The sequence below is a fragment of the Orycteropus afer genome, unplaced genomic scaffold (assembly GCF_000298275.1).
Source record: "Orycteropus afer afer isolate SDZICR_OR568_19922 unplaced genomic scaffold, OryAfe1.0 scaffold00052, whole genome shotgun sequence".
Lineage (NCBI taxonomy): Eukaryota > Metazoa > Chordata > Mammalia > Tubulidentata > Orycteropodidae > Orycteropus > Orycteropus afer.
The window spans coordinates 12,750,234-12,775,886 of record NW_006921639.1 but is presented as its reverse complement, the minus strand read 5'-3'; the positions used below and the strand labels follow the sequence as shown (position 1 = coordinate 12,775,886).

Here is a 25,653-nt window from a genome sequence, read left to right as displayed (position 1 = left end):
TGGATCATAACCTGAGCTCAATCCAACATACCAACCCTTCCTGTACCCCCCAATGACTTCACGCACATGTCTACAGTCAAAACTACTAATGATGCTAGGCTAGAGTTCCAGTCCGAACTCTCAAGACCCCACACGGTCCTGGGCTGTGTGTTAGCCTCTGCTCAGCCAAAGGCCTCAGGGGTCCAGAAGGAATGCCACCCATGGCATCCTTGTTAGAGGTTATGGTCACCACTTAGCTGGTCCATACCCTCCCCAGAGCTCATTATAGCTTTCTAAAGATCTCTCCTAATAAAATCACATGAGTCTGGGCTGCCATGGAGGGTGCTGACACTGGTCACACTCGAAGCAGAAAAATAATAGTTTTCCCAACTTCTGTGTCTGCAATACTGGGTTTTATGCTCTAGCATGTGGAGTTATTTTTAAATATGATACACCAGTGTTTTTATTGGTGAAGTACTGCTTATTTCTGTTCATATAAAAAGTTGAAATCAGGCACACTGGCATCTTGACACCTCTCCAAACAATTATATGCACCATTAAAATTTCAAATAGAAAACTGCCCCTGGGGATCTGTGTAGGAGATCTTGGATAGAGTAGGAGATACAGCATGGTTTAAAATCAGGAAGGGAGTATGTCAAGGTTGTATCCTTTCATCATACTTATTCAATCTGTATGCTGAGCAAATAATCCGAGAAGCTGGATTATATGAAGAACATGGCATCAGGATTGGAGGAAGGCTCATTAACAACCTGTGATACACTGACGATACACCTTTGCTTGCTGAAAGTGAGGACAACTTGAAGTACCTGCTGATGAAGACTGAAGACTACAGTCTGCAGTATGGATTACATCTCAATATAAAGAAAACACATAAGCAGAGATAATGTCTTATAATTTAGTCCTAGAAAAACCAGCAATTTATTTTTCTGTTTGTTTTTCTTCTAAATGTTATTGTTGTTGAGAATATATACAGCAAAACACACACCAATCCAACATGATACAATTTAGGGACAATGATCACATTCTTCAAGCTGTAAATCTATTCTCACCCTCCTTTTCTGAGTTGTTCCTTCTTCATTAACATAAACACATTGCCCCAAGGTTCCTGTCTAATTTTTTGAGTTGCTGTTGGTGATTGATTCCACATAGAGTGTGCCTACAAGACCACAACGCTCAAGGAAGACCTTTTTTCACTAGTTCAACTAAACTGTTGTTGGGCTTTAAAATGACTTCAGGGAATATTTCTGGTTTAAGGTTCAGAGATTATCTCAGGGCAGTAGTTTCAGGGGTTCATCCAACCTCCATGACTTCAGAAAGTCTAGAGTCCATGAGAATTTGAAATTTCTGTTCTGCATTTCCCCCCCAACTAGCAATTCATTTTTATATTCTGAAATATGAGATGCTTAATTGTTAGGAGAAAATCCTCATCAGATGAGGGGCATAGAAAGACTAAGAAAACTGAAAGTGACTCAGTCAGTAAAGAAAGTGTGGAGGAATGTCAAGCAAGTAAGGTCTTACACAGGGGAACCTGTGACAGGATAGGGAGGCTGCTTGAGTGGGTGTTTGAACCAGGAGGGGCCAACAGTACACTCTGGAGACGTTTGGAAGGCACAGAGCAGTATGAGGAAGAGCGGCGGCAGATTCCCTGAGTGCTGGCCCATGCGTGAGCAGTGCTAACGCATGTCTCCTTGCAGCCTTTGGAAATGGTTTCTGGGTGTGGCCATCACTCCTAAGGCCATGCCCTTCAGACTGAGTTCAGTTCCCAGGCCGACGTAGGGGGTATTGGCTGGGCATCAAGTCTTCTGTCAGCTGAGGCAGGAATCTCTCTGAGGCACTGTTCCGAGTCAGTAGGCAGAGAAGAGAGCCCTGCCCTGCCTCCACCCCTGCAGCTGGGTGCTTCTGGAGTTGAAATCCTCTGCGGTTTCTGAATTTTGCCTGGCTCCCTGGATAAGACCACTTCTTACCCAGCCATCCTGGCCCTGAGGATGGATGGAGTCTGACTCCCTCCCATGACCTGGTGAGACCCCTAGGGTGGGGTTGCCTTCCTGGGTATCCCACTCCAGGCCTCTCCAGCACCTTCCAGGTTGGGGGCTCAGCTGAGGAGGTCCTTCAATTACTCTTATTCCTTTTTCTAAGAACTGGTGGCACAGTGCCTGAGGCACTGACTACTAACCAGAAAGTTGGCAGTGCAAACTCCCCAGCCACTCTGTGGAAAGAAGATGGGGCAATCTAATTCCATAAAGATTCACCACCTCAGAAACCCAATGGGGGTCACTATGAATGGAATCAACTCAATGGCACAGAAAGGTGAAAAGAGTGGACTGAGGAGGCCCTGACTCCCCACAGTTCCTTGGGCTGCCTGGACATGAGGCATGATGGCTAGTGGAGACACACACAGGGCCCCAGCTGCCCTTGGGCATCAGCTGTGCACTGTGTAGAGGAGAGAGGGGTCCGGCTATAGTCCTCCAGTGCTCACTGTTCCTCTGCCAATTTGCTTGAGCCTTAGCACCATGTTTTTGGCTACTTGTAGAAGAGGTTCTAACTGACCTACACAGACAAGAAGAATGATGGGGAGGCATGGATAGAGAACTACTTTGATGGGGAAGATCTGCTATGATCATGTTCAGCAGCTCTAAATAGCACTGACCAACAGAAAGGGAAGGGACTCTCAGATATGGGGAGTCCACGAGCCGGTCCAAGCCCCAGGAGGACACACCTGGAGTTAGGGTGAGCAGCACCACTAATGAGATGGGGGTTCAAAGCCCCAGGAGGATGCACCTGGAGTTGGGGTGAGCAGCACCGCTAATGAGGTAGGGGTTCCAAGCCCCAGGAAGACGCACCTGGAGTTAGGGTGAGCAGCACCACTAATGAGGTGGGGGTGGCTGGGTAGAAAGGATGCGGGAAATCCACACTGATCACAGGAGTCCAGCTGAGTGGCCTATCTAATGCTACTGAACACCCCAATCAAGGCATGGTCCCCAGGGAGCACGGCTTTAGTAGAAGGGCCTAGGGCTCAGGCTAGTATAACATGTTCCCAGCACAAGCCCAGGCCACCCCTCTCTAAGAGCAGTCTCCTTCAGATACAGGCAGTGGTGGCTGGTGGCAAAGAGCTCCTGAGGGTGCTCTTCCAATTCTCAAGGGTAAACATGGCTCTAGCCTTGGGAACTTGGTTTTGGGATCTCACTTCTTAATCAGCAAGTCTTGAGATAACCTCTGACTTTACTTTCAGCACAAGACTGACTTGCAATTACTTGACTGTGGTTGTGGGTATGAGGGTGTCTATGTGTGTCATCTGACCTTCTTCCTGGGCTATAAGCTCCAGAAGCCTGGGACTACAGGTGGGCCTTCTTTGTGTTCCCTCTAGCCAGCCCCAGCCCAGAGCTGGGTGCTGAGCACAGACCCAGCAGTTACTCTGGCAGTGCCTGATAACACAGCCAGGACATGTGGGCCTAAAAGGAGAAGCCCTAGAGTCCAACTTGGAAGAGGTCTTCCAAGCTGAATACTATGTACTCTGTAGCCTCTTACTCCCTCGCTGCTATATGAGAAGCTGCAAGGCTGCTGTGGTAGTTAAGGTTGTATGTCAACCTGGCTGGGCCTCACTGAGTGGCTGGCTGGATGTGGTTATTCCCCCTGGTGAAACTGGTAATTAACTCCATGGTGGAACCTACTGGAGCAGCTGAGTAACTGCTTTAGGGATGTGGGCTGCTTCCAGCATATAAGAAGCCACTATGAGGAAGGTCTCCATCTGATGGCATGCCTGAACCCTGCATGCAGTCAAGCTGTTGTTCAGCAGCCTATCATGTTGCCCTACTGATCTTGCAACTTTCAATGGACTTGAATTAATGGCTGGCCATGGGGTTTGGTAGTATCAGGAACTGTGCCTTTTCACTTGTCGACTTTGGGTTTGTCAGCCAGCAGCTGTCTGAGTGAAGAGATGCCTCTGGCTTCAGTGGACCAGGAGCAAGAGGCAGAGTTGAAGCCCAAGGTTGAGGTGCTTTCATCTAGCCCTTAGAGCCTGGCACCTGGAATCAAACTTCTAACCTCCAAAATTGTAAGAAAATGTTAAAGCCATCTCAGGAGCTCTGGTAGCATAGTGCCTAAGGCACTTGACTGCTAACCAGGAGGATGATGGTTCAAACCCACCAGCCACTCCTTGGAAGGAAAGTTGGGCAATCTACTTCCATAGTGATACCACCTCGGAAACCCAAGGAGGGGTTGCTATGAGTCTGGTCCAACTCGATGGCACATAACAACAACAAAGCCATCCCATTTCTGGTATATTTCCATTAGAGTGGCACTAGGGAGCTCTGGTGGCATAATGCCTAAGGCATATGACTGCTAACCAGAAGGCTGGCAGTTCAAACCCATCAGCCACTCCTCAGAAGGAAGGTTGGGCAATCTACTCCCACAGTGATAGCGCCTTGGAAACCCAAGGAGGGGTTGCTGTGAGTCACATCCGACTCGATGGCAGTGAGCCTGGTTTGGTTTTGATTTAGGTAACCAAAACAGCTGCCCACCTACTTGCTACCCGCCTACCTGCCGCAGCGCCTCCATCTCCTCACTGGCCGCCTTCTTCTCAGACGTGCTGCTCTTGAGCTTGGATTCGGCCAGCTCCACCTCGGTCTGTAGCTTGTCCAGCTCGGAGATGACTTGGTCCCGCTCACTCATGATGAGCTTGTACTCGCTATACACCGCGTCTCGCTCCTCCTTATACTTTTCCGACTCCTTTGCAGTCTTTGCCTGTGCACTCCTCAGCTCCGTCAGCTCCGACTGCAGCAGCTCCATCTCCCACTGGAGGTCCTTGTTCTGGGCCGTTGCCTTGTTCAACTCATGGTGGATTGCCTCGAACCTGGGGAGAGAGGCACTGGGACATGGGGGCAGGGCAGTGCCCTACCGGTCAGCTGCTGGGCCACTCTGCCGTGCTGGACAGCCAAGCATGAAGTTTCTAGTGAGGTCATTCTCCCGCACACCCAAGAGAGAAAAGTCACGGAGGACCAGTGCCTCTGAACTGGAATTTTCTCAGCCTCTTACAAATACCACAAGTTGAACTGAGGACGTCATGCCCTCTGCTCTACTAGAAATAACTAACACCTTATTTCTTCCACAGCCAGGCTACATTCTTTAAAAAAAAAAATCACAGTACATTTGCACCAAATAACAAAAAATAATTTTGAAAATAAAATTAAACGTCCAATACAAAAACAAAAACAATCACAGTATATGAGATACCATAGTGGCCTTAACAATCATTCAGTCCAGCAACCTCATTTACACATACAGGCAACAGGGCTTTGAGGAAGCAGGTGACTGGCCCAAGGTCACGGCCCAGTCCTTCCAGGCCAGAAGGTACTATCCACACGAAACAACCCTGCAAATTAAGAGTCTGCAGCTCGAGAGCACCATTTCTCGAAGTGTCAAAGTGTGTTCCTTAGAACACCCCTGTGTCAAAAGTTCCATTTTAAAAATGTTGCCCACGATCACTTCTGTTCGGGAAACACTGCAGCCTGAGTTCCCCTGTTGGAGACTGTGGAATTCCAGAGGAAAAGCCTGGCAAATCCTGCAGGAAACAAGCCTTTCTGTGTTTGACCCAACAGTTACCAAACCTGCGCACCCAAGGAACACTCCAGAGAACTAGTTTTCAACAGGAATGTTCCTTACAAAAAAAACTGTTTTGAGGGCAGTGACCACATCTCCAAAGATGATTATATTCTCTAATACCAAATACAACTGTAGAAGAAATAATGCCCATAGAAATGAACTTTCCTCTTTGCTGGGTAGGTGGCTGAGACAGACAGGAAAGACTTGTGGGAAAACTTAAGATAAAGGATGCTCAGAACCCACGAGAACTGTACAGGTAGGAGAAAGAAGCCACAACTCCCAAGACACAGTGAATGACAGTGATGGTTAATTTTATGTATCAACTTCACTAGGCTAGGGTTCCCAGTGATTTGGCCAAATGCAAGTCGAGTGACTGTCCTGGAGTATACAGGCAGTACCCAGATTACAAACAAGATCTGTTCCTAAGTGTGTCTTTAAATCATATTTGTAGCTCAGTTGTAACAGGTGCATGCAGCTCTTATTTAGCCTTATTTTAAACTGGTAGTGTAATGGTTAAGGCATTCAGCTGCTAACCAAAAGGTCAGAGGTTCAAACTCACGAGCTATTCCATGGGAGATAGATGAGACTATACTTCTGTGAAGATTTACAGCCTTGGAAACCCTGTGGGACAGTTCTACTCTGTCCTATGGGGTGGATATGTGTTGGAATTGACTTGATGGCAGTGGGTTTAACTTGATTTTGGTTCATTGCAAGAAAAGGTTCAAAGCCTTTTCAATGATTTAAAAGCTACATGTGCAATACAGTACTGCATTGTCAGTGAAGGCAAACATGGGTATACAGGTGGATAGATGGATGGACAGGCTGAACTATTACGTATGTCTGTGCAGCAGAGAGTATACCCAAGACCATGTATAAGGTTGGCAGATGCAGTGTAGTAAATTACTTAGTGTGGCTTTTCTACCCGTAAGTCTTTGTAAACTCCAAGGTGGGATTTGCTATGAGCAACTGAGGAGCTCCTGATTGCTGAAGCTATCCACCTGGGTTATTTCTGTTGGGCGTGGCACAATACAATGTTCTGGGAGGTGCCCACTCTCTCTCAGGTGCTTTGAGTTCTGATGCTATGATTGGCTAGTTTGACCACCCTGCCAGGCTCAAAAGGAGGCCTCCTGGAGACAGAACTCTCTCTGACTGCTGGTTGAAGAAGACGTGCTGCTGAAAGAGACACGGGCTCCTGAGACATGCATTGCTGGGAGAGAGACGCAAGAGACATGCATCACTGAGTGAGACACCGAGGTACCAGCACTGCTGGGAAAGAGACTGTGAGAGACTGTTGGCTGAAAGACGGTGGGCTGGGAGAGAGACTGAGCATTTTCCCTGAACTTGAATTGTAGCCTGTGGTGCTTCCCTAATAAACCCCATAATCTGTGAGTTCTGTGTGGCCACTGCAGCAAATTATTAAACCCAGGAGAGAGGTGGTGGGTGTTTTGAGAGGAACAGTTGGTGAAAGTGCTGGAGGGAGGCAGCATGTCTGGCCTTGCAGTAATAGGCCTTGGGTTACTGCTGGTATTCCTGTCTTCCTCTCATGGGATTACAGGAGGTCAGAACATGTGGCCTCCTTGCCCTTTTTGCAGCAGACAATGGTTCTACAAGTGTATTTGTATGTTCTGTAAGAATTCCCAGGTATATAGTAGAGCTCACAAGGGACAAGGTCACTTCTTGGGCACAGCCACCTACCCAGAGGGAGCGAGTGGTTGAACCTGTGGGCTCAGGACCAGAGTCGCAGGGGCCATCAAGCTCAATTGGCATAACATACCACACAAAACACTGTTCTACCTCCTACTTTGGTGAGTAGCGACTGGGATCTTAAAAGCTTGCAAGCAGCCATCTAGATGCAACGACGGGTCTCTCCTCATCCAGAACAAACAAGAATGAAGAAAACCAAAGATTCATGGAAAGAATTAGTCCTAGCAACTGGTACACCATGCCATCTGCATCCTATACAACTGTGAGACCAGGAGAACTAGATGGTGCCCGGCTACCACTGTCTACCACTCAGAGGGGAATCTATGTAAGAGATTCTGGATTGAGAGGGAGAACAATGTGGAACAAAACTCAAAATCATTTGGAAAAAAAAAAAAAAAAATGGGACCAGGCTTGCTGGTCTGATAGAGCCTGGTGGAACTATAGCCCCTAGCTACCCTTCAAGTCTGGAATTAAACCCACTCCTGTGGCTTCCAGCCAAACGAAAGACAGGCATATGAGTTGAACATTTACATTAAGTAGATACACTCCTTGGAGAGAACAATCATGGGAGAAAGAAAGGCTGCTGATGCACAGGGGACAGCTCAGGGGCAGGAGTGCATGGAGGGATGGACACAAGGAAGAGGTAACTATCGGGAGAAAGTAGGAGGGGAGCTGTTGCATTGGGGTAAATTGTAGTCAATGTCATGAGACAAAGTGTATGTGAACTGCTGTATGGAAACTGAATTTGCTATGCAAATTTTCACCCAAATCACAATAAAAATTAATTAATTAATTTTAAAAAGCTGCACATGCAGCAAGTGAAGACGACTGTGATAAAGAATTTGTTGTGAGTAAGGACTGGTTCATAGGAGCTCTGGTGGTATAGTGATTAAGGCATTTGACTGCTAACCAAAGGTCAGTGGTTCGAACCCACCAGCTGTGCCATGGGAGTAAATCTTCTGTAAAGATTTACGGCCTTGGAAGCCCAATGAGGGGCTGCTATGAGTCAGAATTGACTCAATGGTAGTGGATTTGGCTTGGTTGTTTTTTTTTTTTTAAGCATTGGTTCAAGGAGCCCTAGTGGTGCAGTGGTTAAAGCACTTGGCTGCTAACCAAAAGGTCAACAGTTTGAACCTACCAGCTGCTCCATGCAAGAAAGATGTGGCCTTCTGCTTCCATCAAGATTGACAGCCTTGGAAACTCCATGGAACAGTTCTACCCTGTCCTACAGGGTTGCTGTGAGCCGGAATCAACTAGACAGCAGTGCATTTGGGTTTGGGTTTCGGTTTTTGGAGGGAATGATTCAATCATTTCAGTGTGAGGGTAAATTTACATAACATTAAAGCAGGGCTTCAAAGATGGCAGTGCCCTAATCAAAGATGGAGGTGGTGCCCCAATCAAAGATGGCAGCCAATGGTATCACTTTGATTATGTGTAGCTCTCCACAATCCTGTCAATAATCCAATCTCACTCATCAGGCTCACTATGCTTCATCCAAGTCTCTCATTTCAGGGCTTCAAAACCTGTAATTCTCCCTGTTCAGTTACCATGAAAAATAATGGAAATTGTAAAAATTCTAGTCTGTTTCTATTTTGCTTCATTGGCCACAAAAGAACCAATTCAAAGCCTTGTATTAAAGGACAAATAGAAACTGTCTGTGAGTCAGACATTTGTAACCTGAGGACTAACTGGCATTACATATGATTAAATCAGTTGGCCTTAGGCAGAGCAGATTACGTTTTATAATATAAATCGAATGCAATGTGATCAATCAGCTAAAATCAAAACAATGCAGGATGCATACTAAACCTAATCACTTCTGAGTTATAAAAACACCAGGACAGATGGAGATAAACACAAGGGGAAGATGGACCACATGTAACGATTGTCTTTAACCATTTCATGATCCACAGGACATATACCACACAACAGTATTTTCAGCTCTCTGGTTTCTTGGGAAGGTACTATATCAGTTATAGTACATGCTGCTGTCTGGAGGGGACCTGTATAACTGCATGAATCTGAAAAAAGGAGCCTTACCTAACCAATTCTACCATTAGAGTCCACTTGAGATATGTGTCCCAAATATATCAAAATCCTTATTACAAAAAAAAAAAAAAAGTTTCCCCTTGATTTCTGCACACCTTTCATTATTGAAAACAAACAGTATCAACAAGGAATTCAAAGCTGAAAATAATTCAGTCATGAAAGAGATATGCAAAATACCAACAATTGCTAGCAGACACCAGAAACTAGGAGAAGCTCATAGAAGGAGCCAAGACCCTGATACAGCATTTTAGCCTCAAGAAATGGGAGGAGATACTTGTGTTCTTCAAAGCCACCCACTTGCATTAAGTATTTGTATTTGTATTAAGCAGACCCAGGTAACTAAGACAGTGTCCAAAATAGGTTTCCTAGGAACATTGCCTGGAAATAGGTTTACTTGTTTGTTTAATTTAAAAAAGCCCAACAGCAGAATATACTTCCTGGAAGTGGCTGGGAGCCTTGTAGACAAGTCAAGCCCACAAAGGAGTGGGGCCCAGAAGGAAAGCAGGTTCACCGGGCTCCCTGTGTGTCTCCAAGAGGAGAAAGGCAGGTGCCCGGGCTCTTACCTGCGCAGGGAGAGGGCGCACTGGTGCTGCAGCTGGATGGCCGTGTCCCTCTGCTGGGTCAGCATCTCCGTCTGCTTCAGCAGGCGCTGGTTCTCATCCTCCAGCTGCTCCAGGCGGCTCAGGTCCGAGTTGTGGATGGCGACCTTCTCACTGTACCGCTTCCGCAGGGCGTCGTAGTCCTTCTTAACCACCTCCAGCTTGTCCATGGCCGTGTCGTACAGCTTGTTGAGGATCTCTGATGACCCATTGTGCTTCAACACCTCAAGAGCAGAAAGAGTCATTCTCATCAAAGGTCTGGGTGCAGGGGCAGAGCTCACCACTCTCTCTCCTGTCTAGCTGGGACTGCTGAGGAGGGTGGGGACAGGCTGTGCCTTCTGGCCTTTGGAACTCTCTGGTCTGATTCTATAAGGCCTGAGTCACAATGGGCTGATACACTCAGTCATTCACATACATTCATTAAATCCTGTGCAGAAAAAGGGTTAATACCAGAGGCCTGAGATGCTCATCCTTAGAAAGGGATGCATGCATAGTCAGTCCTGGCTGGTGTCTGGTAAACAGTTCCCTACACTGATGTACAACTTACATTCCATAGTAAGAGTGGCTTCCAGTGCCTACACTATACAATGTGGCTTATGTTCAATATCTGCTTTCATGCTGGGGCCCTAGAATGTTGGTACTTGCTAGGCAGATTGCCAGCCCCAATATAAATCTTAGACACCGGGTATCTAACGGCTTCCTGGAAGATAATACTTCACACATGCTGTCATGACTTCATGCTGGAGGATGTAAGAGCATCCTGTGGGACTCCATAAGGAACTCCGGGGGTGGGTGTAGTGGTTAAGACATTTAGCTGCTAACCAAAAGGTTGGTGGTTCAAACCCACCACAGCTGCTCTGCAGAATGACAAGGCAGTCTGCTTCTGTAAAGATTTATAGCCTTGGAAACTCAAGGGGGGCTGCTGTGATTGAGAATCAACTCGATGGCAGTGAGTTTGGTTTTTTGATTTTGAAGGACTCCATACAGAGAGGAATCTTGGAAACTCACACCTGGTTTCCCCCAGACTTTGTCCCACATGCCTTTTCCCTTTGCTGGTCTTACTCTGCGTCCTGTCACAGTATTAAATCTTGGCGATGAATACAACTACCTGTGGAGCCCTGTGAGTCCTCCTAATGATTCAGGGGGGCGGCACTGGAGACCCCAAAGGCAGGACCTAATACGTAGCAACACTGCTGTAGATGCTGGTGATGCTGAACAGGACTGATAAAGACTATGGGGCTTATATCCTAATGGGAGGAGACAGGTAGGTAGGAAGGCAGATAGACAGACAGACAGACCAAGTGAATAAAGTAATTTCAGAGCATGGTAAAGACCATTAGGAAAATGGAAAACAGAATTGGAGAATGTGCTAGAGGGAAGAGAGTCCTGGGTAGCAGGGGGAAGGCTACAAGAGAGGTTAAGGCCTGTGAAGGTCTCTCTAAGAGGGTGACTTCTGAGCTAAGATGCAAATCCTGAGCAGCAGCAGCCAAGACCACACAGCGGGCACAGAGGAGAGTGAGTGCAAAGGTCCTGCGGCAGGAACCACCTGATGTGTTCTAGGGACACAGCAAAGGGCAGGGCAATAGCTAGAGCCCAGTGAACGAGGATCGTGGAGCTGGTGCGGGATCAGGCAGTGTTTTGTTCTGCTGTGCATGGGTTGCTATGAGTCGGAAACGACTGACAGCACCTAACAACAACAACAAGTGAATGAGGGAGGGGTCCAGAAAGAGGATGGAAAAGTGGGCACATTACAGCTTCAAGGCTCACAATGAAGACTATACTTGAGAAAGAAACCGGAGAAGGTGTAGCAAGAGAGTGGTATAATCTGATTTACAATACTAAGGCTCAATGGTGACAGTGGTTAAAAAAAACACTCAGTTGCTAACCAAAAGGCCACCAGTTTGAATCCACCCATCTCTCTGAGAGGAAGATGAGGAAGGCTGCTTCTGTAAAGATTAACAGTTTTGGAAACCCTATTAGGCAGTTCTACTCCGTCCTATAGGGTCTATGCGAGTTGGAACTGAAGCGGTGGCAGTGGTTTGGGTCTGGAGGTCCACTTGAATGCTGTTTAGGATATGAACAGAAAGCAACTGGAAGATGGGTTAAGAGGATGCCATGGGGCCTGTCTGCTAAGCACCTGGTGGAAGGGGGCATGAGACCCTGAGTGGGTCACTTCACCTCTCAGGGCTTCAGTTTCCTATTCCTCGAATGACAAGTTTGAACCAGAAAAACTCAATTAGCCCTTCCAGGTCTACAGCCTGGAATCATCCACTTACTCAGTATGAAGCCTGAATTATCAGAAGATCTTTGCAGCCTGAGGAACTAGAACCAGAGGCAGGACCAGAACCAGAACCAGAGGCAGGATCAGCCCTCACTAGATATTGAAGAATACAAAGGAGCAAAGTTAACAATCCCAACCCCAGAGATAATTAGCGAACGAGCTCCTCTAAGCCCTGGCCTGAGACCCCAGATTACCAAAGGAAAAGCCCCACCGAACTGTTTGCCTGCGGCTTTTGGTCTGTTTTCTTTTTAACAAAAAACAGAACTCTTTCTTTCAAAGGAGATCTTTCCAGGTCACCAAAATTCGGAACTCATTTAAAGAAAAGTACGTAGGTTCCTTGGCAGTTAAAATCTTTGTTTTGTAAAAAAACAAAACAACAAAAAAGCTTCCCTCTTGTGGAGCCTAAAACCAAAACTAAACTCACTGCCGTGGAGTCAACTGAGACTCACGGCGACCCCTCCTTGGGTTTCCGAGGCAGTATGTCTAAGGAAGTAGATTGCCCAATCTTCCTTCCAAGGAGTAGCTGGTGGGTTTGAACTGCTAGCCTTCTGGTTAGCAGTCAAGTCCCTCAGGCACTATGCCCCCAGAGCTCCTAGAACAGGACTATACTCAGAAATATGGTCAGGGCACCACTGATGCAGCCCCACCTTCCTTTAGAAAAATGAAGCATCTTCCAGACACAGGCAAGCACAGCAAATAATGTAACCAAATTTTATGTACCCACTGCTCAGCTCTGAGCAATCTTACTACCTGTGTCTCAAACTGTTTTCCAAAGAAAGAGAGCATTATTGGTGTTGTTAAAGCCCCCAGGGCACCCCGCCCTGATCCCATTCCCCACCCAACCACCACACACACACACACACACACACACACACACAGACAGACATACACACACCCCACAACAGAATTTCCCCAAATTGAATGCTGTTCCTTTCCAAACACAGTATTATGCTACTTATGCACCCATAATGGTTTTCAAATGGCATCATACTACATGTACAATTATGCAATGTGCTTCTTTGTATTCAATGCTGCTTTTGAGATTTAGTTGAACTGATGTAAGTAGTACCTCTATATGGATATATCACACACTATCCTTTTTTGATTGGCACTTCTTTTGCTATTATAAAGAACACTTCTGTGAACATTACTGGACATGGCCTGTCTCACATACTTGTGAGTTTTTTTCCAATTGTGGTAAAAAGATACATAACAAAATACCTGCCATTTCAACATTTTTTGTATGCACAATTTGGTAACATTAATTATATTCATCTTATTGTACAATCATCATTACTATCCCATTTCCAAATTTTCCATCATCCTTAACAGAAAAAAACTCAGGGACCCCTAAGCAATGACTCCCCCTCCACCTCTTCTGGCCCACCCCTGGAAACCACTCATAAACTCTGGTCTCTATTTTTATATCTGTTCCAGGTATATCATGTAAGTGGATCACACAGTATTTGTCCTTTTGTGACTTATTTTACTTGGCCTCATGCTTTGAAGATTCAACCATGGTATAACATGTATCAGGACGTTGTATCTTTACTGCTGAGTAATATTTCATTGTATAGACAGACAAGTGTGACCTTTTTCTATGAAGTGGATTGTTTGGTTGTATCTTGGGCTACACACTTTTTCACATCTACTAGATAATTCCTAAGAGGTCATACCAATTTACACCCCCACCAGCTGTGGGTGTGACTTCAGAAGGTTACTATCACCAACACATCCTGGCCAAATATTCATATGATCAAATTGTTTAAAGCATTGTCAACACTTTTTTTTTAATTGTGACTTGGGTGAAATCTTACAGAGCAGATTCACTTTCTATTCAACAGTTCATACACATTTTGTTTTGTTACACTGATTAAAATCCCCACTATGTAACAGCTCTCTTCCAATTTCTTCCTTTCGGTTACCTTTACCTATGTCCTTTTTGCCTATCCATTCCTGCCTGCCTAGCTCTCTCCCTGCACAAATCCTGCCCTTTTGATCTCTCATGGTTGACTGCTCTAAGGAGTGCCTCTCCCTGGTGTAACTGTTCAGCTCGTAGATCTGCCTAGTGTTTGGCTGAGAATTAAGCCACAGGAGTGAGTGCAATTCCTGGCCCGAAGGGTGAGTATGGGCCATAGTCTCAGGAGTCTAACCAGTCTCCAACTGACAAGTAATACTGGTTTCTTTTGTTTTAAAATTTTGTTCCACATTAAAAAAAAAAAAAAAAAAGAATTCCTGATTACTAGAAGTCTAAGCAACCTTCCATGTTTATTGGTTATAGACATTTTTCTAATCATTTCCTTTATGGTTTGTGGTTTGGTTATTTAAGAAATTCTTTTCTACCTTGCAATCATAAAGATACTCTATTATTTTTTCTAAAAGTATTCAAGTTTTACTCTCACACTTAAATCTTTAATCGACTTGGAAGGTATCTTTGAGTGTAGGATGAGAAGAGATGTAACATTATTCTTTTCCAGAAGTCACCCAACCTGTGAGCACTGGTCCATGAGTCCATGACAAACTGAGGACACCTGACTTTGTTCAAGTTCAGTGAACACTGGGGGGCGGGGTACCAGGGCAATCACCTGATGCAGAGCCCCCACTGAAAGGGGCTTACCCGTGACCACACACCAGGTCAACGTTCCCAAGACAAACAGCTCTCCTGACTTCTGAGTCAATCCGTGGCTCCTAACCAAGCACAGAGTAAGGCCAGCATCTATACTAGATCGTTCTTACTCATGAACAACACCTCAAAAGTTCCAGTAATAATTACTTCAATGTTTTCCTCACTAAGCATCTCCTAAGCCAGGTAAGAACCCCACTGGCTCCAAATAAGTGGAATCCAGTTTGCCACAAGGAAGTCCTGGTGGCACAGTGCATAAAGCCCTCAGCTTCTAACCGAAAGGTCATCAGTTCAAACCCACCAGTTGCTCCATGGGGTAAAGGTGTGATACCCTGTGCTCTGGTTACCTAATGCCGCTCTGACAAGAAATATACCACAAATGGGATGGCCTTAACAAACTAGAGTTTATTCTTACAATTTGGAGGCTTTAAGTCTAAGTTCAAGTGCCAGGCTCTAGCGGCTGGGTGAAAGCTCCTCAACCTTGGGGTTCAGCTCTGTGTCCAGCTCCTGGCCCACTGGAGCTAGAGGCTTTTCTTCACTCAGACAGCTGCTGGCTGCTGAGGCTGAGAATCCCTAAGGTTGACAAGTAAAAAAGGCACAGTCCTGATGTTACCAATCCACACGGCAGGCCATTAATTTAAGTCCATTGTAAGTCCCAAGGTCGGCAGAGCACAGCAGACTGCTGAGCAATGACACAGCTACCTGCAGGGTCCAAGCATGCCATACGCTAGAGACCATTCCCAAGGCTTCTCCTTATACACAGGAAGCAAACCACATCCCAAAGGTAGCTACACAGCTGCTTGTGGTAGATCCCACCATGGAGCTGATTGCCAGTCTCATCATGGGGAATAACTACCACCAGCTGCCCAGTCACTCAACCAGGGCCAGCCAAGTTGACACACAAACATAACTACCACACCCTTCTTCCTTAAAGATTACAGTCTCAGTGCAACTATAAAATGGTATAACCACTGTGGAAAATGGTATGGTGCTTCCTTAAAAAGCAGGGAATAGAAATAACCATTTGATCCAGCAAACCCACTGTTATTGTTGTTGTTATGTGCCGTCGAGTCGTACTCAACTCATAGCAACCCTCCTTGGGTTTCCAAGGCAGTATCACTACAGAAGTAGATTGCCCCATCTTCTTTCCGAGGAGTGGCTGGTGGGTTAGAACTGCCAGCCTTCTGGTTAGCAGTCAAGTGCCTTAGGCACTATGGTACCAGAGCTCCCAAGCAATCCCACTACCAGGTATATAACCTAAAGAAGTAAGAGATAGGACACAAATAGATATACATACCCTCATGTTCACTGCAGCACTACTCACAATAGTAGTTATGGAAAGGGATGGAAACATCAATAGATGACTAGATAAACAAACTATGGTACATACACACAATGGAATACTATGCAACACTAAAAAATACTGAACAATCTATGAAATACCTCATAACGTGGATGAACCTAGAGAACATTATGCTGAGTGAATCACAGAAAGAGAAATATTGTATGAATCCACTACTATAAAAAGTTAAGGAAAGGTTTACACATGTAAGTATAATTTCCATGACTATATGTAGGTTTGGAAGACAGTATTTCTATATGCACATTTGTATGTGCTGTAAGAATGTCCATATATACAATAGAATTAACAGAGCAAAGTTACGATAACTTCTTAGCTACAGCCAAACACCTTAAGGCAGTGTGTTGCTGCCACAGGCTGGGGATCATGGTTGCAAAGGACATCAAGCTCAACTGGCATAACACACTACACAAAAACATTGTACTACATCCTACTTTGGTGAGTAATGACTGGAGTCTTAAAGCTTGCAAGTGGCCATCTAAGATACAGCAACTGGTCTCTCCTTATCCAGAGCAAAGAAGAATGAAGAAAATCAAAGACCCATGGAAATAATTCATCCAAGGGACTACTGGACCATAGGAACCTCAGGATACATGACCCTGAGATTAAAAGAACTAGATGGTATCTGGCTACCACCGTCAATCACTCAGAAAGGGATCAAAATTGGAGATCCTGCACAGAGTGGGAGAAAAATGTGGAACAAAACTCAAAATCATCAAAAGACCAGGCTTACTTGTCTGACACAGACTGGTAAAACCACCCAAGACTATGGCCCCTAGTCACCTTCAGGCCTGGAACTGAACTCACTCTTGTGGCTTCCAGCCAAACAACAGATAGGCTTGCAAGGTGAACGATTAATTATACCAGGTAGGTACACTCCTTAGAACAATCAACCATGGGAGATCAGAAGGGCAGCATTTGCACAGGGAGAAAGCTTAGAGAGTGGGAATGCATAGGAAAGAAGGACACAGGGAAAAGGTAACCATAGGGAGGAAATGGGAAGAGAGCTGTTACATTATAGGTATTACAATCAATGCCACAAAACAAAATGTTTATGAACTGTTGAACAGAAAACGGATTTGCTCTGTAAACTTTTACCCAAATCACAATTTTATAAAAGAAGGGGAAAAAATAGATTACAGTCTTAGAAACACTTTGGGGCAGTTGTGCTCTGTCCTACAGGGCTGCTATGAGTCAGAATTGACTAGATAGCAACATGTTTGTTTTGGGGGAGTTTGTTTGCCACAGGGCCAAGGCTCAGTTGTCATTCTCCAAGTTGGCCACAAAGTGGCAGCCCTGCCTATACCAGCCAAATGCTCTCCTGCCGTTGTCCCACCTTCCAAGCTTCATTAAGAGACAAATCATTTTAAAGGTGTTTTGAACTGGCAGACAAAAGACCTCATTCTGGGTTTGGACTTAGCAGCGCCCCCCTTCACTGGTCCACAACACGATGAGTCTACATCATGGCTTGGCATCTCTTCATGGGAAACGGCACCCAAAATGCCTCAACCTTAAGGAGATTAGATCCAAGTCTACATGATACTCTGGGGGCAATTCGGGGCCAAATAAACAAGGCTGCCAGGGTGGCACGAGAAACACCAGAGCAGACCCAGGCATCCTCTCTCAATGCAGCTTTGGTAAATGTTTCTTGGTGGTGGGGAAAGAGCCTGGGGGGATCCTGTGGTGACCCTGCACTATTTCTGCTATAATTGCCTCCACACACCACCCACTTCACAGCAAACCCTACAAGAAGGTCTTGGTTACTCTGAGCTAAAACCCACTTCCCTGTAGGTGTGCCTCATCCTAGCCCTGGCATCATACAGAATGACCCTTTTCCACAGGACAGCGTGCAGATACTCCGAGGTGGTCACATGGCCCCAAACACTTTCACCTCTTCTCTTCACACAGAGCTCAGGATCAGGGCTGTGCTACGGCATCAACAGTCTCGAGGAAACGCTGGGGGATCAGAGGCTCAGCTGACATCAAGATTTTGAAAAACCATCTGTAAAAGTGGTGTGGTGGGGGTATCTGACCTCTTTAATTAACCTCATAATGGGAGAAGAAAATCATTATTAGCGTCAACAGCCCAAGGCTGATTCCTAAGAAGCAGAGGTCAGGCATACCTCCTCTCTCCAATCTTTTTACCCATGGTACTCTCCACTTCTCTGCTGGGTTTCAAAAGTCATTGCAATGGCCACACAGAACTCATACACTATACTCACAATTGTGAGGTTTATTACAGAAATAACAAGTTACAATTCAGGATCAGGAATGTCTCAGGATACAGTTCTTCAATCAAGACAGCCTCTTTTTCAGCCACGCCTGCAGACAGGATTCTCTCGCCCTCAGCCATCAGCCCATCAGCCCCTCAGGCCTTCTGAGCAAGGCCAGCCCAGCCTTTGCCCTATTCTGGCAAGTGCGACAAAGCTCCTTAGCTCTGTCGGTAAGTGCCTGGAGGTACACCACTCTACCGGTAAGCCTCGGTCCAAAGGTACTCAGCTCTCTAACTCTGTGGGTCAGCAAGCCTAGCCTTGCCAAGTGCCAGGAACTCTGCTCCACCAGCAAGCCTCCTGCTCCAAGACACTCAGCTTTCTTGCTTCACAGGCGAGGAAGCCCCCCACACTGTCTTCTGTCTGTCTCCCGGTTCTGCTGCCTCTGCCACTGCTTCTCACTCTCTCCCGCCCATCTGCAGTGTTACAGAATTAGGGGGTTCCCAGTACAGGGAGCCTGGGTTGAAAGGATGTGCTCTGCTCCCATCTCTTGGAGGTACTCAGGTCCGCCCCCCTTCTGCTCTCTAGGATTGGCTCTCTGTTAAGCCTATCAGGATGGCAAAACTGACCAATCTCCTCATTAGGATTCCATACACCTTATTTGTATGGTCCCACCCCCACAGGGATTCTATGCATCATCTTATTTGTTTTATTAGCAAACTATCCAATTCCCTTGCCAGGCCACAAGCACCATATATGTACAGTCTCAATGTTTTGGTGGGAGTTACAAACCTATGGCTAGAAGGGCTGTAATAAGTAATTTACTACACCACAACATCCTATCTATTAGCCTAGTTTTTCCTTTTTATCATTAGAAGTTAATGTTCTGAGTAGATAGCTACATAAATACACATGCATATTCATACACACCCACACAACTATAGTCAAACATTTAGCTTTCCAACCTGAGGCAAATGGAAGTTGAAGTGAGAGTAAACATTTAAGCTTGATCTAGAATTCTAAAAGAGAAAGTTAACAAATGTTTCACCATAGGCAGGCAACAGTCTTTGGAGGTGACTCTTCTTTGGCCTGAGGCCTGAGCACTGGACAGCCCATCTGTGAGGGGGCCAGGGTGGAAGTGGAGACAGAGGCAGCACAAACCCAGGGCCTGATTCCCTCCACACAGCACTACTGCCACTCCGCCAAGGGATGCAGGCCAAGAACTGTCGCATCTATGCTCGGGACTTGTTCTCTGTGGGCTTCTCGTGTGGGGGAGGCCCTTCGGAGAGCAAGAAACCCCTTTCTTCGCTTGCGTTCTTCCTCCTGGCCCCTGAAAGGGCATTAACCTGGCATACCTGGGAAAAAAAGTTGACTTTCCTGCATTACAGGGGGTAGGGAAAGGAGGGAGAACTTCTGGGAGCATCAGAAGTTTCCCAAATTAACGGGCAGAACCAATAAGGAAAGGGACGCACAGTGCCTTGGACCCAGCAGTCTTACCTCTGAGAATCAAACTTATGCACAAGATAGGGTAAGGACATACAGAAGTGCCCACTGAGAAATTTCTAACAGGGAAGAGGTATAGACAACCAAGAAGTCTACACACACAGAAGGGGGTGAGACAGGCAACCAGAGACAAGTTACCAACAACTAGATTATGAAAGACCTTGCTGGGTGTGCCAAACGGCACAGGAAACGGCAGGGGGAAAAAGATCAGGTCCAGAAAATACAAATAAAACTTTACACGTATATTAAATATGGCAGAAAAATACATCTACAAGGAGCTATCCCAAGGCACCTCTATGGAGTGAGACAGGGGCTAAGGTGGGGATCAGGACTTCACTATTATTTGACTTTTTTTTTCTTTTTTAACCGAAGAATACATGCTATTTTAGTAAAGATAAAAGACGAACAAACATTCTCTACTCTGCTGCCCAAAGCATGCTTGGCAATCTCTGGCCACGATCTCATGGTGTTCTGGGTAGGACCCGAGGAACTGTGAGATGGTGCATTCTGACTGAGGTACCCCGAGGTGGAACTGGGGGCTGTGACCCTGCTCCGACACCCACACAGAGGGCAAAGCACTCAGCAGCAGCTCTCTAGTTGGGAGGGCCCCAAGCCTTAGGCCTATGGTTTCCCTGCCCCCCAGGAAACAAACAAACAAACAAAAACCAAACTCACTGCCCTAGAGTCGAATTCGACTCATAGCGACCCCTCCTTGGGCTTCTGAGGCGGTATCTCTATGGAAGTAGATTGCTCAATCTTCCTGCTGAGGAGTGAGGCTGGTGGGTTTGAACCTCCAACATTCTGGTTAGCAGTCAAATGCCCACAGAGTATTCAATAAAGCAAAGTAAGCATGGGCTGCCTTGTGCGTACTGAACTGATATATTTTTAAACATGTGAAACCATTCACTACAGATTAGTAAGTAAGCACAAGGAAGCCAGTGCTTACCTTGCTTACCAGGTCTTCCATCCCTGTCAAGGATTGTAAATTTGGAAAGAGTTGATTCTGCAGAAAGGGGCTGTGGGGTGGGGGAGAACGACAGATGCCAGCCAGAGCTAAAAGCAGAATCTTTGATGTGGTGAAAAAATGTGAAATTGTTCACTACAGATTAGTAAGTAAGCACAAGTAAACCCATGCTTACCTTGCCTATTGGGTAATCTGACACTGCCCCCAGGGCTGCCTCATTTCCTCTGGGATAAATCAAGCAGGGGCAGAAGGGCCCCACAAATCCCTCAAGTAAACATGCAAGTCAAACAGCACCATTTATCCAGCAAGGGCCTCTTCAAGTTAACAAGGCGTGGGAGGAACCAGGCAACAAGACTGGCCTTGTCCTAGGAGTTAGACCTTTGCCCTAAGGCCTGGTGGGGAACAAACCCAGGGCCATCTTACCACCCACTCCTGCTTCTCCGTCTGCTAACCTACCCGCTGCCTGAATTCACCACAGACAGGGCACTCAGCCCTGACCAGGTGAAGGTGTGGAGAAGGCAGGCGCCAGAGAGAACAAGCAACCCTGGGCAGCTCAGAGATGCCCTCCCCTGAGGCAGTGGGGCCTCCTCTCCTGAGGAGTTCTAAGGGGGTGCTCACTAAGAGGCACCAGGTCCAGCTGAAAAGACCTGGGGCACCTCAGCCACAAGTGTTTAACCCTCCCCTCTAAGGGTCAAGCCGCAGAAAATGAAAGAAGTAAGGAATGGGGGGAGGGTGGGGAAGAAAAACCTTCCCCCTTCACTGGAGGGAGCAACAGAAGGGGAGGAGCAAGAGAGGGGGAATGGGAGGCGATGATCTCAGTCCAAATGTTTGTAAAAGCCTCCGTATAAATCCTAAGGAAGGCAGTAAAATGGGAGGCAATAAAACTTTATGCCCCATGAGTACAGATTTGTTTTTATGAGGAGATAACTGGAGCCCTTTTTTTGGAGATATAAATCACATATCACACGAGTCACCCTTTTAAAGTGTACAAGTCAGTGGTTTTTATTACATTTACAAGGTTATGCAACCACGACCACCACTATCTCACTCCAAACTTCTTCACCACCCCAAAAGGAAATTCTACCCGTTAAGCAGTTACTCCTCATTCCTCCCCCTCCCCCCAGCTCCTGGCAACCATCACTCTGCTTTCTGTCTCTAGGCACTTGCCTATTCTGGATGCGGTTGTTGTTAGGTGCCGTCAAGTCAGCTCCGACCCACAGCGACCCTGTGTACAACAGAATGAAACACTCCCAGTCCTGTGCCATCCTCACAATCCTTGCTGTGCTTGAGCCCAGCGTTGCATCCCGTGTCAATCCATCTTGTTGAGGGTCTTCCCCTTTTTCTCTGATCCTCTACTTTACAAGCATGGTACCTTCTCTAGAGAATGGTCCCGTCTAACAATATGACCAAAGCAGGTGAGATGAAGTCTGACCACTCTTGCTTCTGAGGAGCAGTCAGGCTGTACTTCCGAGACAGATTTGTTCCTTCCTCTGGCAGTCCATGGTACTGTCAGTATTCTTCGCCAACACCACAATTCAAAGGCATCAATTCTTCTGCAGTCTTCCTTATTCATTGTCCAGCTTTCACGTGCATATGAGGTAATTGGTTGAAAGTACCAAGACTTGGGTTAGGCACACCTTAAAGTGAGACCTTTGTTCTTCAACACTTTAAAGTAGCCTTTTATCAGCAGATTTGCCCATTGCAAAGTGGTCTTTTATCAGCAGATTTGCCCACTTTCTTGACTGCTGCTTCCATGGGTGTAGACTGTGGATCTAAGTAAAATGAAATCCTTGACAACTTCAATCTTTTCTCCATTTATCCTATTCTGGGTATTTCACATAAATGAAATCACATAATAGGTGCCTTTTGTGTGTGGTTTCTTACACTTAGCATACTGTTTCCAAGATTCATCCACATTGTAGAGGACTTACTCCTTTTTATAGCTGAGTAATATTCCACCATACGGATATGCCACATTTTATGTTTCCATTCATCTGTCCATGAACACTTGAGATGCTTCTACATTTTGGCTATTAAAAATAATGCCACTACGAACATTCATGAACGAGTTTTTGTGTGACATGTTTTCATCTCTACAGGAAAGATACCTAGGAGTAGAACTGCTGGGTCATACAGTAAATCTGTGTTTAACTTTCTGAAGAACTGCCCACCTCTATTCCAAAGTGGCTGCACCATTCTACATTGTCATCAGCAATGGCTGAAGGTTCCAATTTCTCCACCTCGTGGGAGAGGGCAGCATTAATCCAGATTTGACAGGGCTAGAAAAATAATAATAATAATAATAATAATAATAATAATAATAATAGCAGCAAACACTGATGGAGTGCTTTATGTGCAGCATCTCACTTAATCTCCACAACAACCACGAAGTGAACTCTGCTGTGCTGAGAATTCTGCCACTTTCCAGCTAAGTTGTGGGGAGTTCCTTGGAGTAAGTTGGAGCTGTAAGCACCTTTGAAATTATGAATCTTTGAAAGAAGCAGCAAATCCAAACTAAATCTCAAGACAAAAGGTGACCTGATCCAGCAGACCAGGGTGAAAAATGTCATTAGGCAAATGAGCACAGGCACAAAGGTGGGATTAGGGTGGACCTGGAGCAGCACCACCTGGTTCAGGTGGCAGCCCCACTCAAAGCCCCAGTACTGAGCAGTAGCCAAGTCTTCAGCTAGATTCAGCTACCCACCCCTCTGGCAGCCTTCACCGATGTGACTGGGTCCTTCAGCAACAGGGGCAGGGCTGGCCCTGGTTGGCCACTGTAGCTCCATACCTACCTGCTTCATGCACTAGCCTCTGCAAAGGGTTACTCTGGAGGTTACAATATTTTGCCTCTAAAAAGTTGAAAACCCACTGAGGAAGAGGAATACAGAGAGAGGTACAAGGGAGGAATAGACAACAAAGATGAACCCTTTTGTATGTACAGCACTGCATTGTCAGTGATTGTAAGCACTGATCTATGGGTGGACAGATGGGCAGACAGGCTGAATGATCAGGTATGCCCAGGCAGAAGGAGTGTACCCATGACCATGTATAAGGTTAGCAGACAACGTTTCTACATGCATATTTGTATGTGCTGTAGGAATGTCCAGATGTATAGCAGAGGTGACAAGGGGCAAGGTTGTGGTGGCTTCTTGGCCACAGCCATCTACTCTGAGGGAGCAAGTAGTTGGAACTGTGAGCTCGGGATAGACACAGGGGACTTCAAGCTCAACTGGCATAACATACTACACAAAAACATGGTTCTACATCTTACTTTGGTGCGTAGTCACTGGGGTCTTAAAAGCTTGTAGGTTGCCATCTAGATGCAACAATGGGTCTCTCCTTGTCCAGATCAAGAAGAATGAAGGAAACCATTGATGCATGGAAACAATTAGTCCAAGGGACTGGCAGACCATGCGATCCTCAGCCTATACGACTATGAGACCAGAAGAACTAGATGGTGCCTGGCTATCACTGTCAACCACTCAGAGCAGGATCAGTACAAGAGACCCTGAATAGAGTGGGAGAACAATGTAGAACAAAACTCAAAATCATAAAAAAATTAAAAAAAAAAAAAAAAAAAGACCAGGTTTGCTGGTCTGATAGAGCCTGGTGAGATCCTTGAGACTATGGCTCCTAGTTACCATTCAGGTCTGGAACTGAACTCACTCCTGTGGTTTCCAGCCAAACAAGAGGCAGGCACACGGGGTGAACAGTTACATCCAGTACAAACACTCCTTGGAGAGATCAATCATGGGAGAACAAAAGGCCAGTGTTTGCACAGGGAGACAGCTGGCGGGGGGCAGCAGTAAGAGTACATGGGAGGGAAGGGCACAGGAGGAAGTGGGAAGAGAGCTGTTATATTGTAGGGAATTGCAGTCAATGTCATGAAACAAAATGTGTAAGAACTGCTAAACAGAAAATTAATTTGCTCTGTAAACTTTCACCCCAATCACAATTTTTAAAAAAAAGCTAAAAACCCACAGGGCTAAGTAGTTGCAACAGGGAGCTAAGTGGACCTACAGGAGGAAGGGTCTCTGAAGGGACATGCAATGGACAGTGATGCTTCCCATCTGCCAATACAGCACTGCCTGCTGGGTATCTTGTTTCATTCTTAAACAATGCTACAAGAGCATCACTCCTCCCTCTTGTGAGAGGGATGAGAAAAGAAGGCCCCCAGTGCAGAAGCAACTTCTCAGAGATCAGGTGGTACCAGCTGGGAGTCTAACACAAGTCCTCATGGGCCCCAGGACGCTCCCTGCTGCACACAGGGCCTCTGACCCCAACTATATGCCTGCTGCCCTGTCCTGCACTTGCCTCCCCTCCCAGGGGCCTCTTCCATTACCCAAAGTTGGTCAAGGCCTATTGATAAATGCCAAATTTGCCCTGGCCTCCAGGTCTGACCCCAGTTAGAGTCCCAAACAATTCCCCGAATCAAGAGTGCCCATGAATAAGACTCAAGATATCTCAAAGGCTATCCATTGCTGGTGCCTTGCTGAGCCTGCACCTAGGTACTGCACATAAAACTAAACCATTGTTGTCAAGACATGCCAATACCTGGTGCCCCATGCGTGCAGAGCAGAACTACTCCACAGGGTTTTCGAGGATATGACTCTTGGGAAGCAGATCAAACCTCAATATACACCAGAAAATGAAAACAAGGGAGGCGGGGCAAGATGGCGGACTAGGCAGAAGGATTGCACAGACCCTCTTCAACAAAGAAAAGGGAAACCAATTAACACAGACACAGAAGATAATCTTGGAC

General features: G+C 46.1%; 1 protein-coding gene across 1 annotated transcript in view; it reads right to left on the bottom strand.

Moving 5' to 3' along the window:
* Positions 1-25,653, bottom strand: part of DLG5 (discs large MAGUK scaffold protein 5) — a 222,015-nt gene that overhangs the window by 58,585 nt on the left and 137,777 nt on the right. Inside the window, exons 6-7 of the mRNA XM_007938647.2 lie at positions 9,915-10,174; positions 4,537-4,849 (exon numbers count right to left, since the gene is read on the bottom strand). Of these exons, the coding sequence (XP_007936838.1) occupies positions 4,537-4,849; positions 9,915-10,174 (573 nt within the window). The remainder of the gene's footprint in view (positions 1-4,536; positions 4,850-9,914; positions 10,175-25,653) is intronic.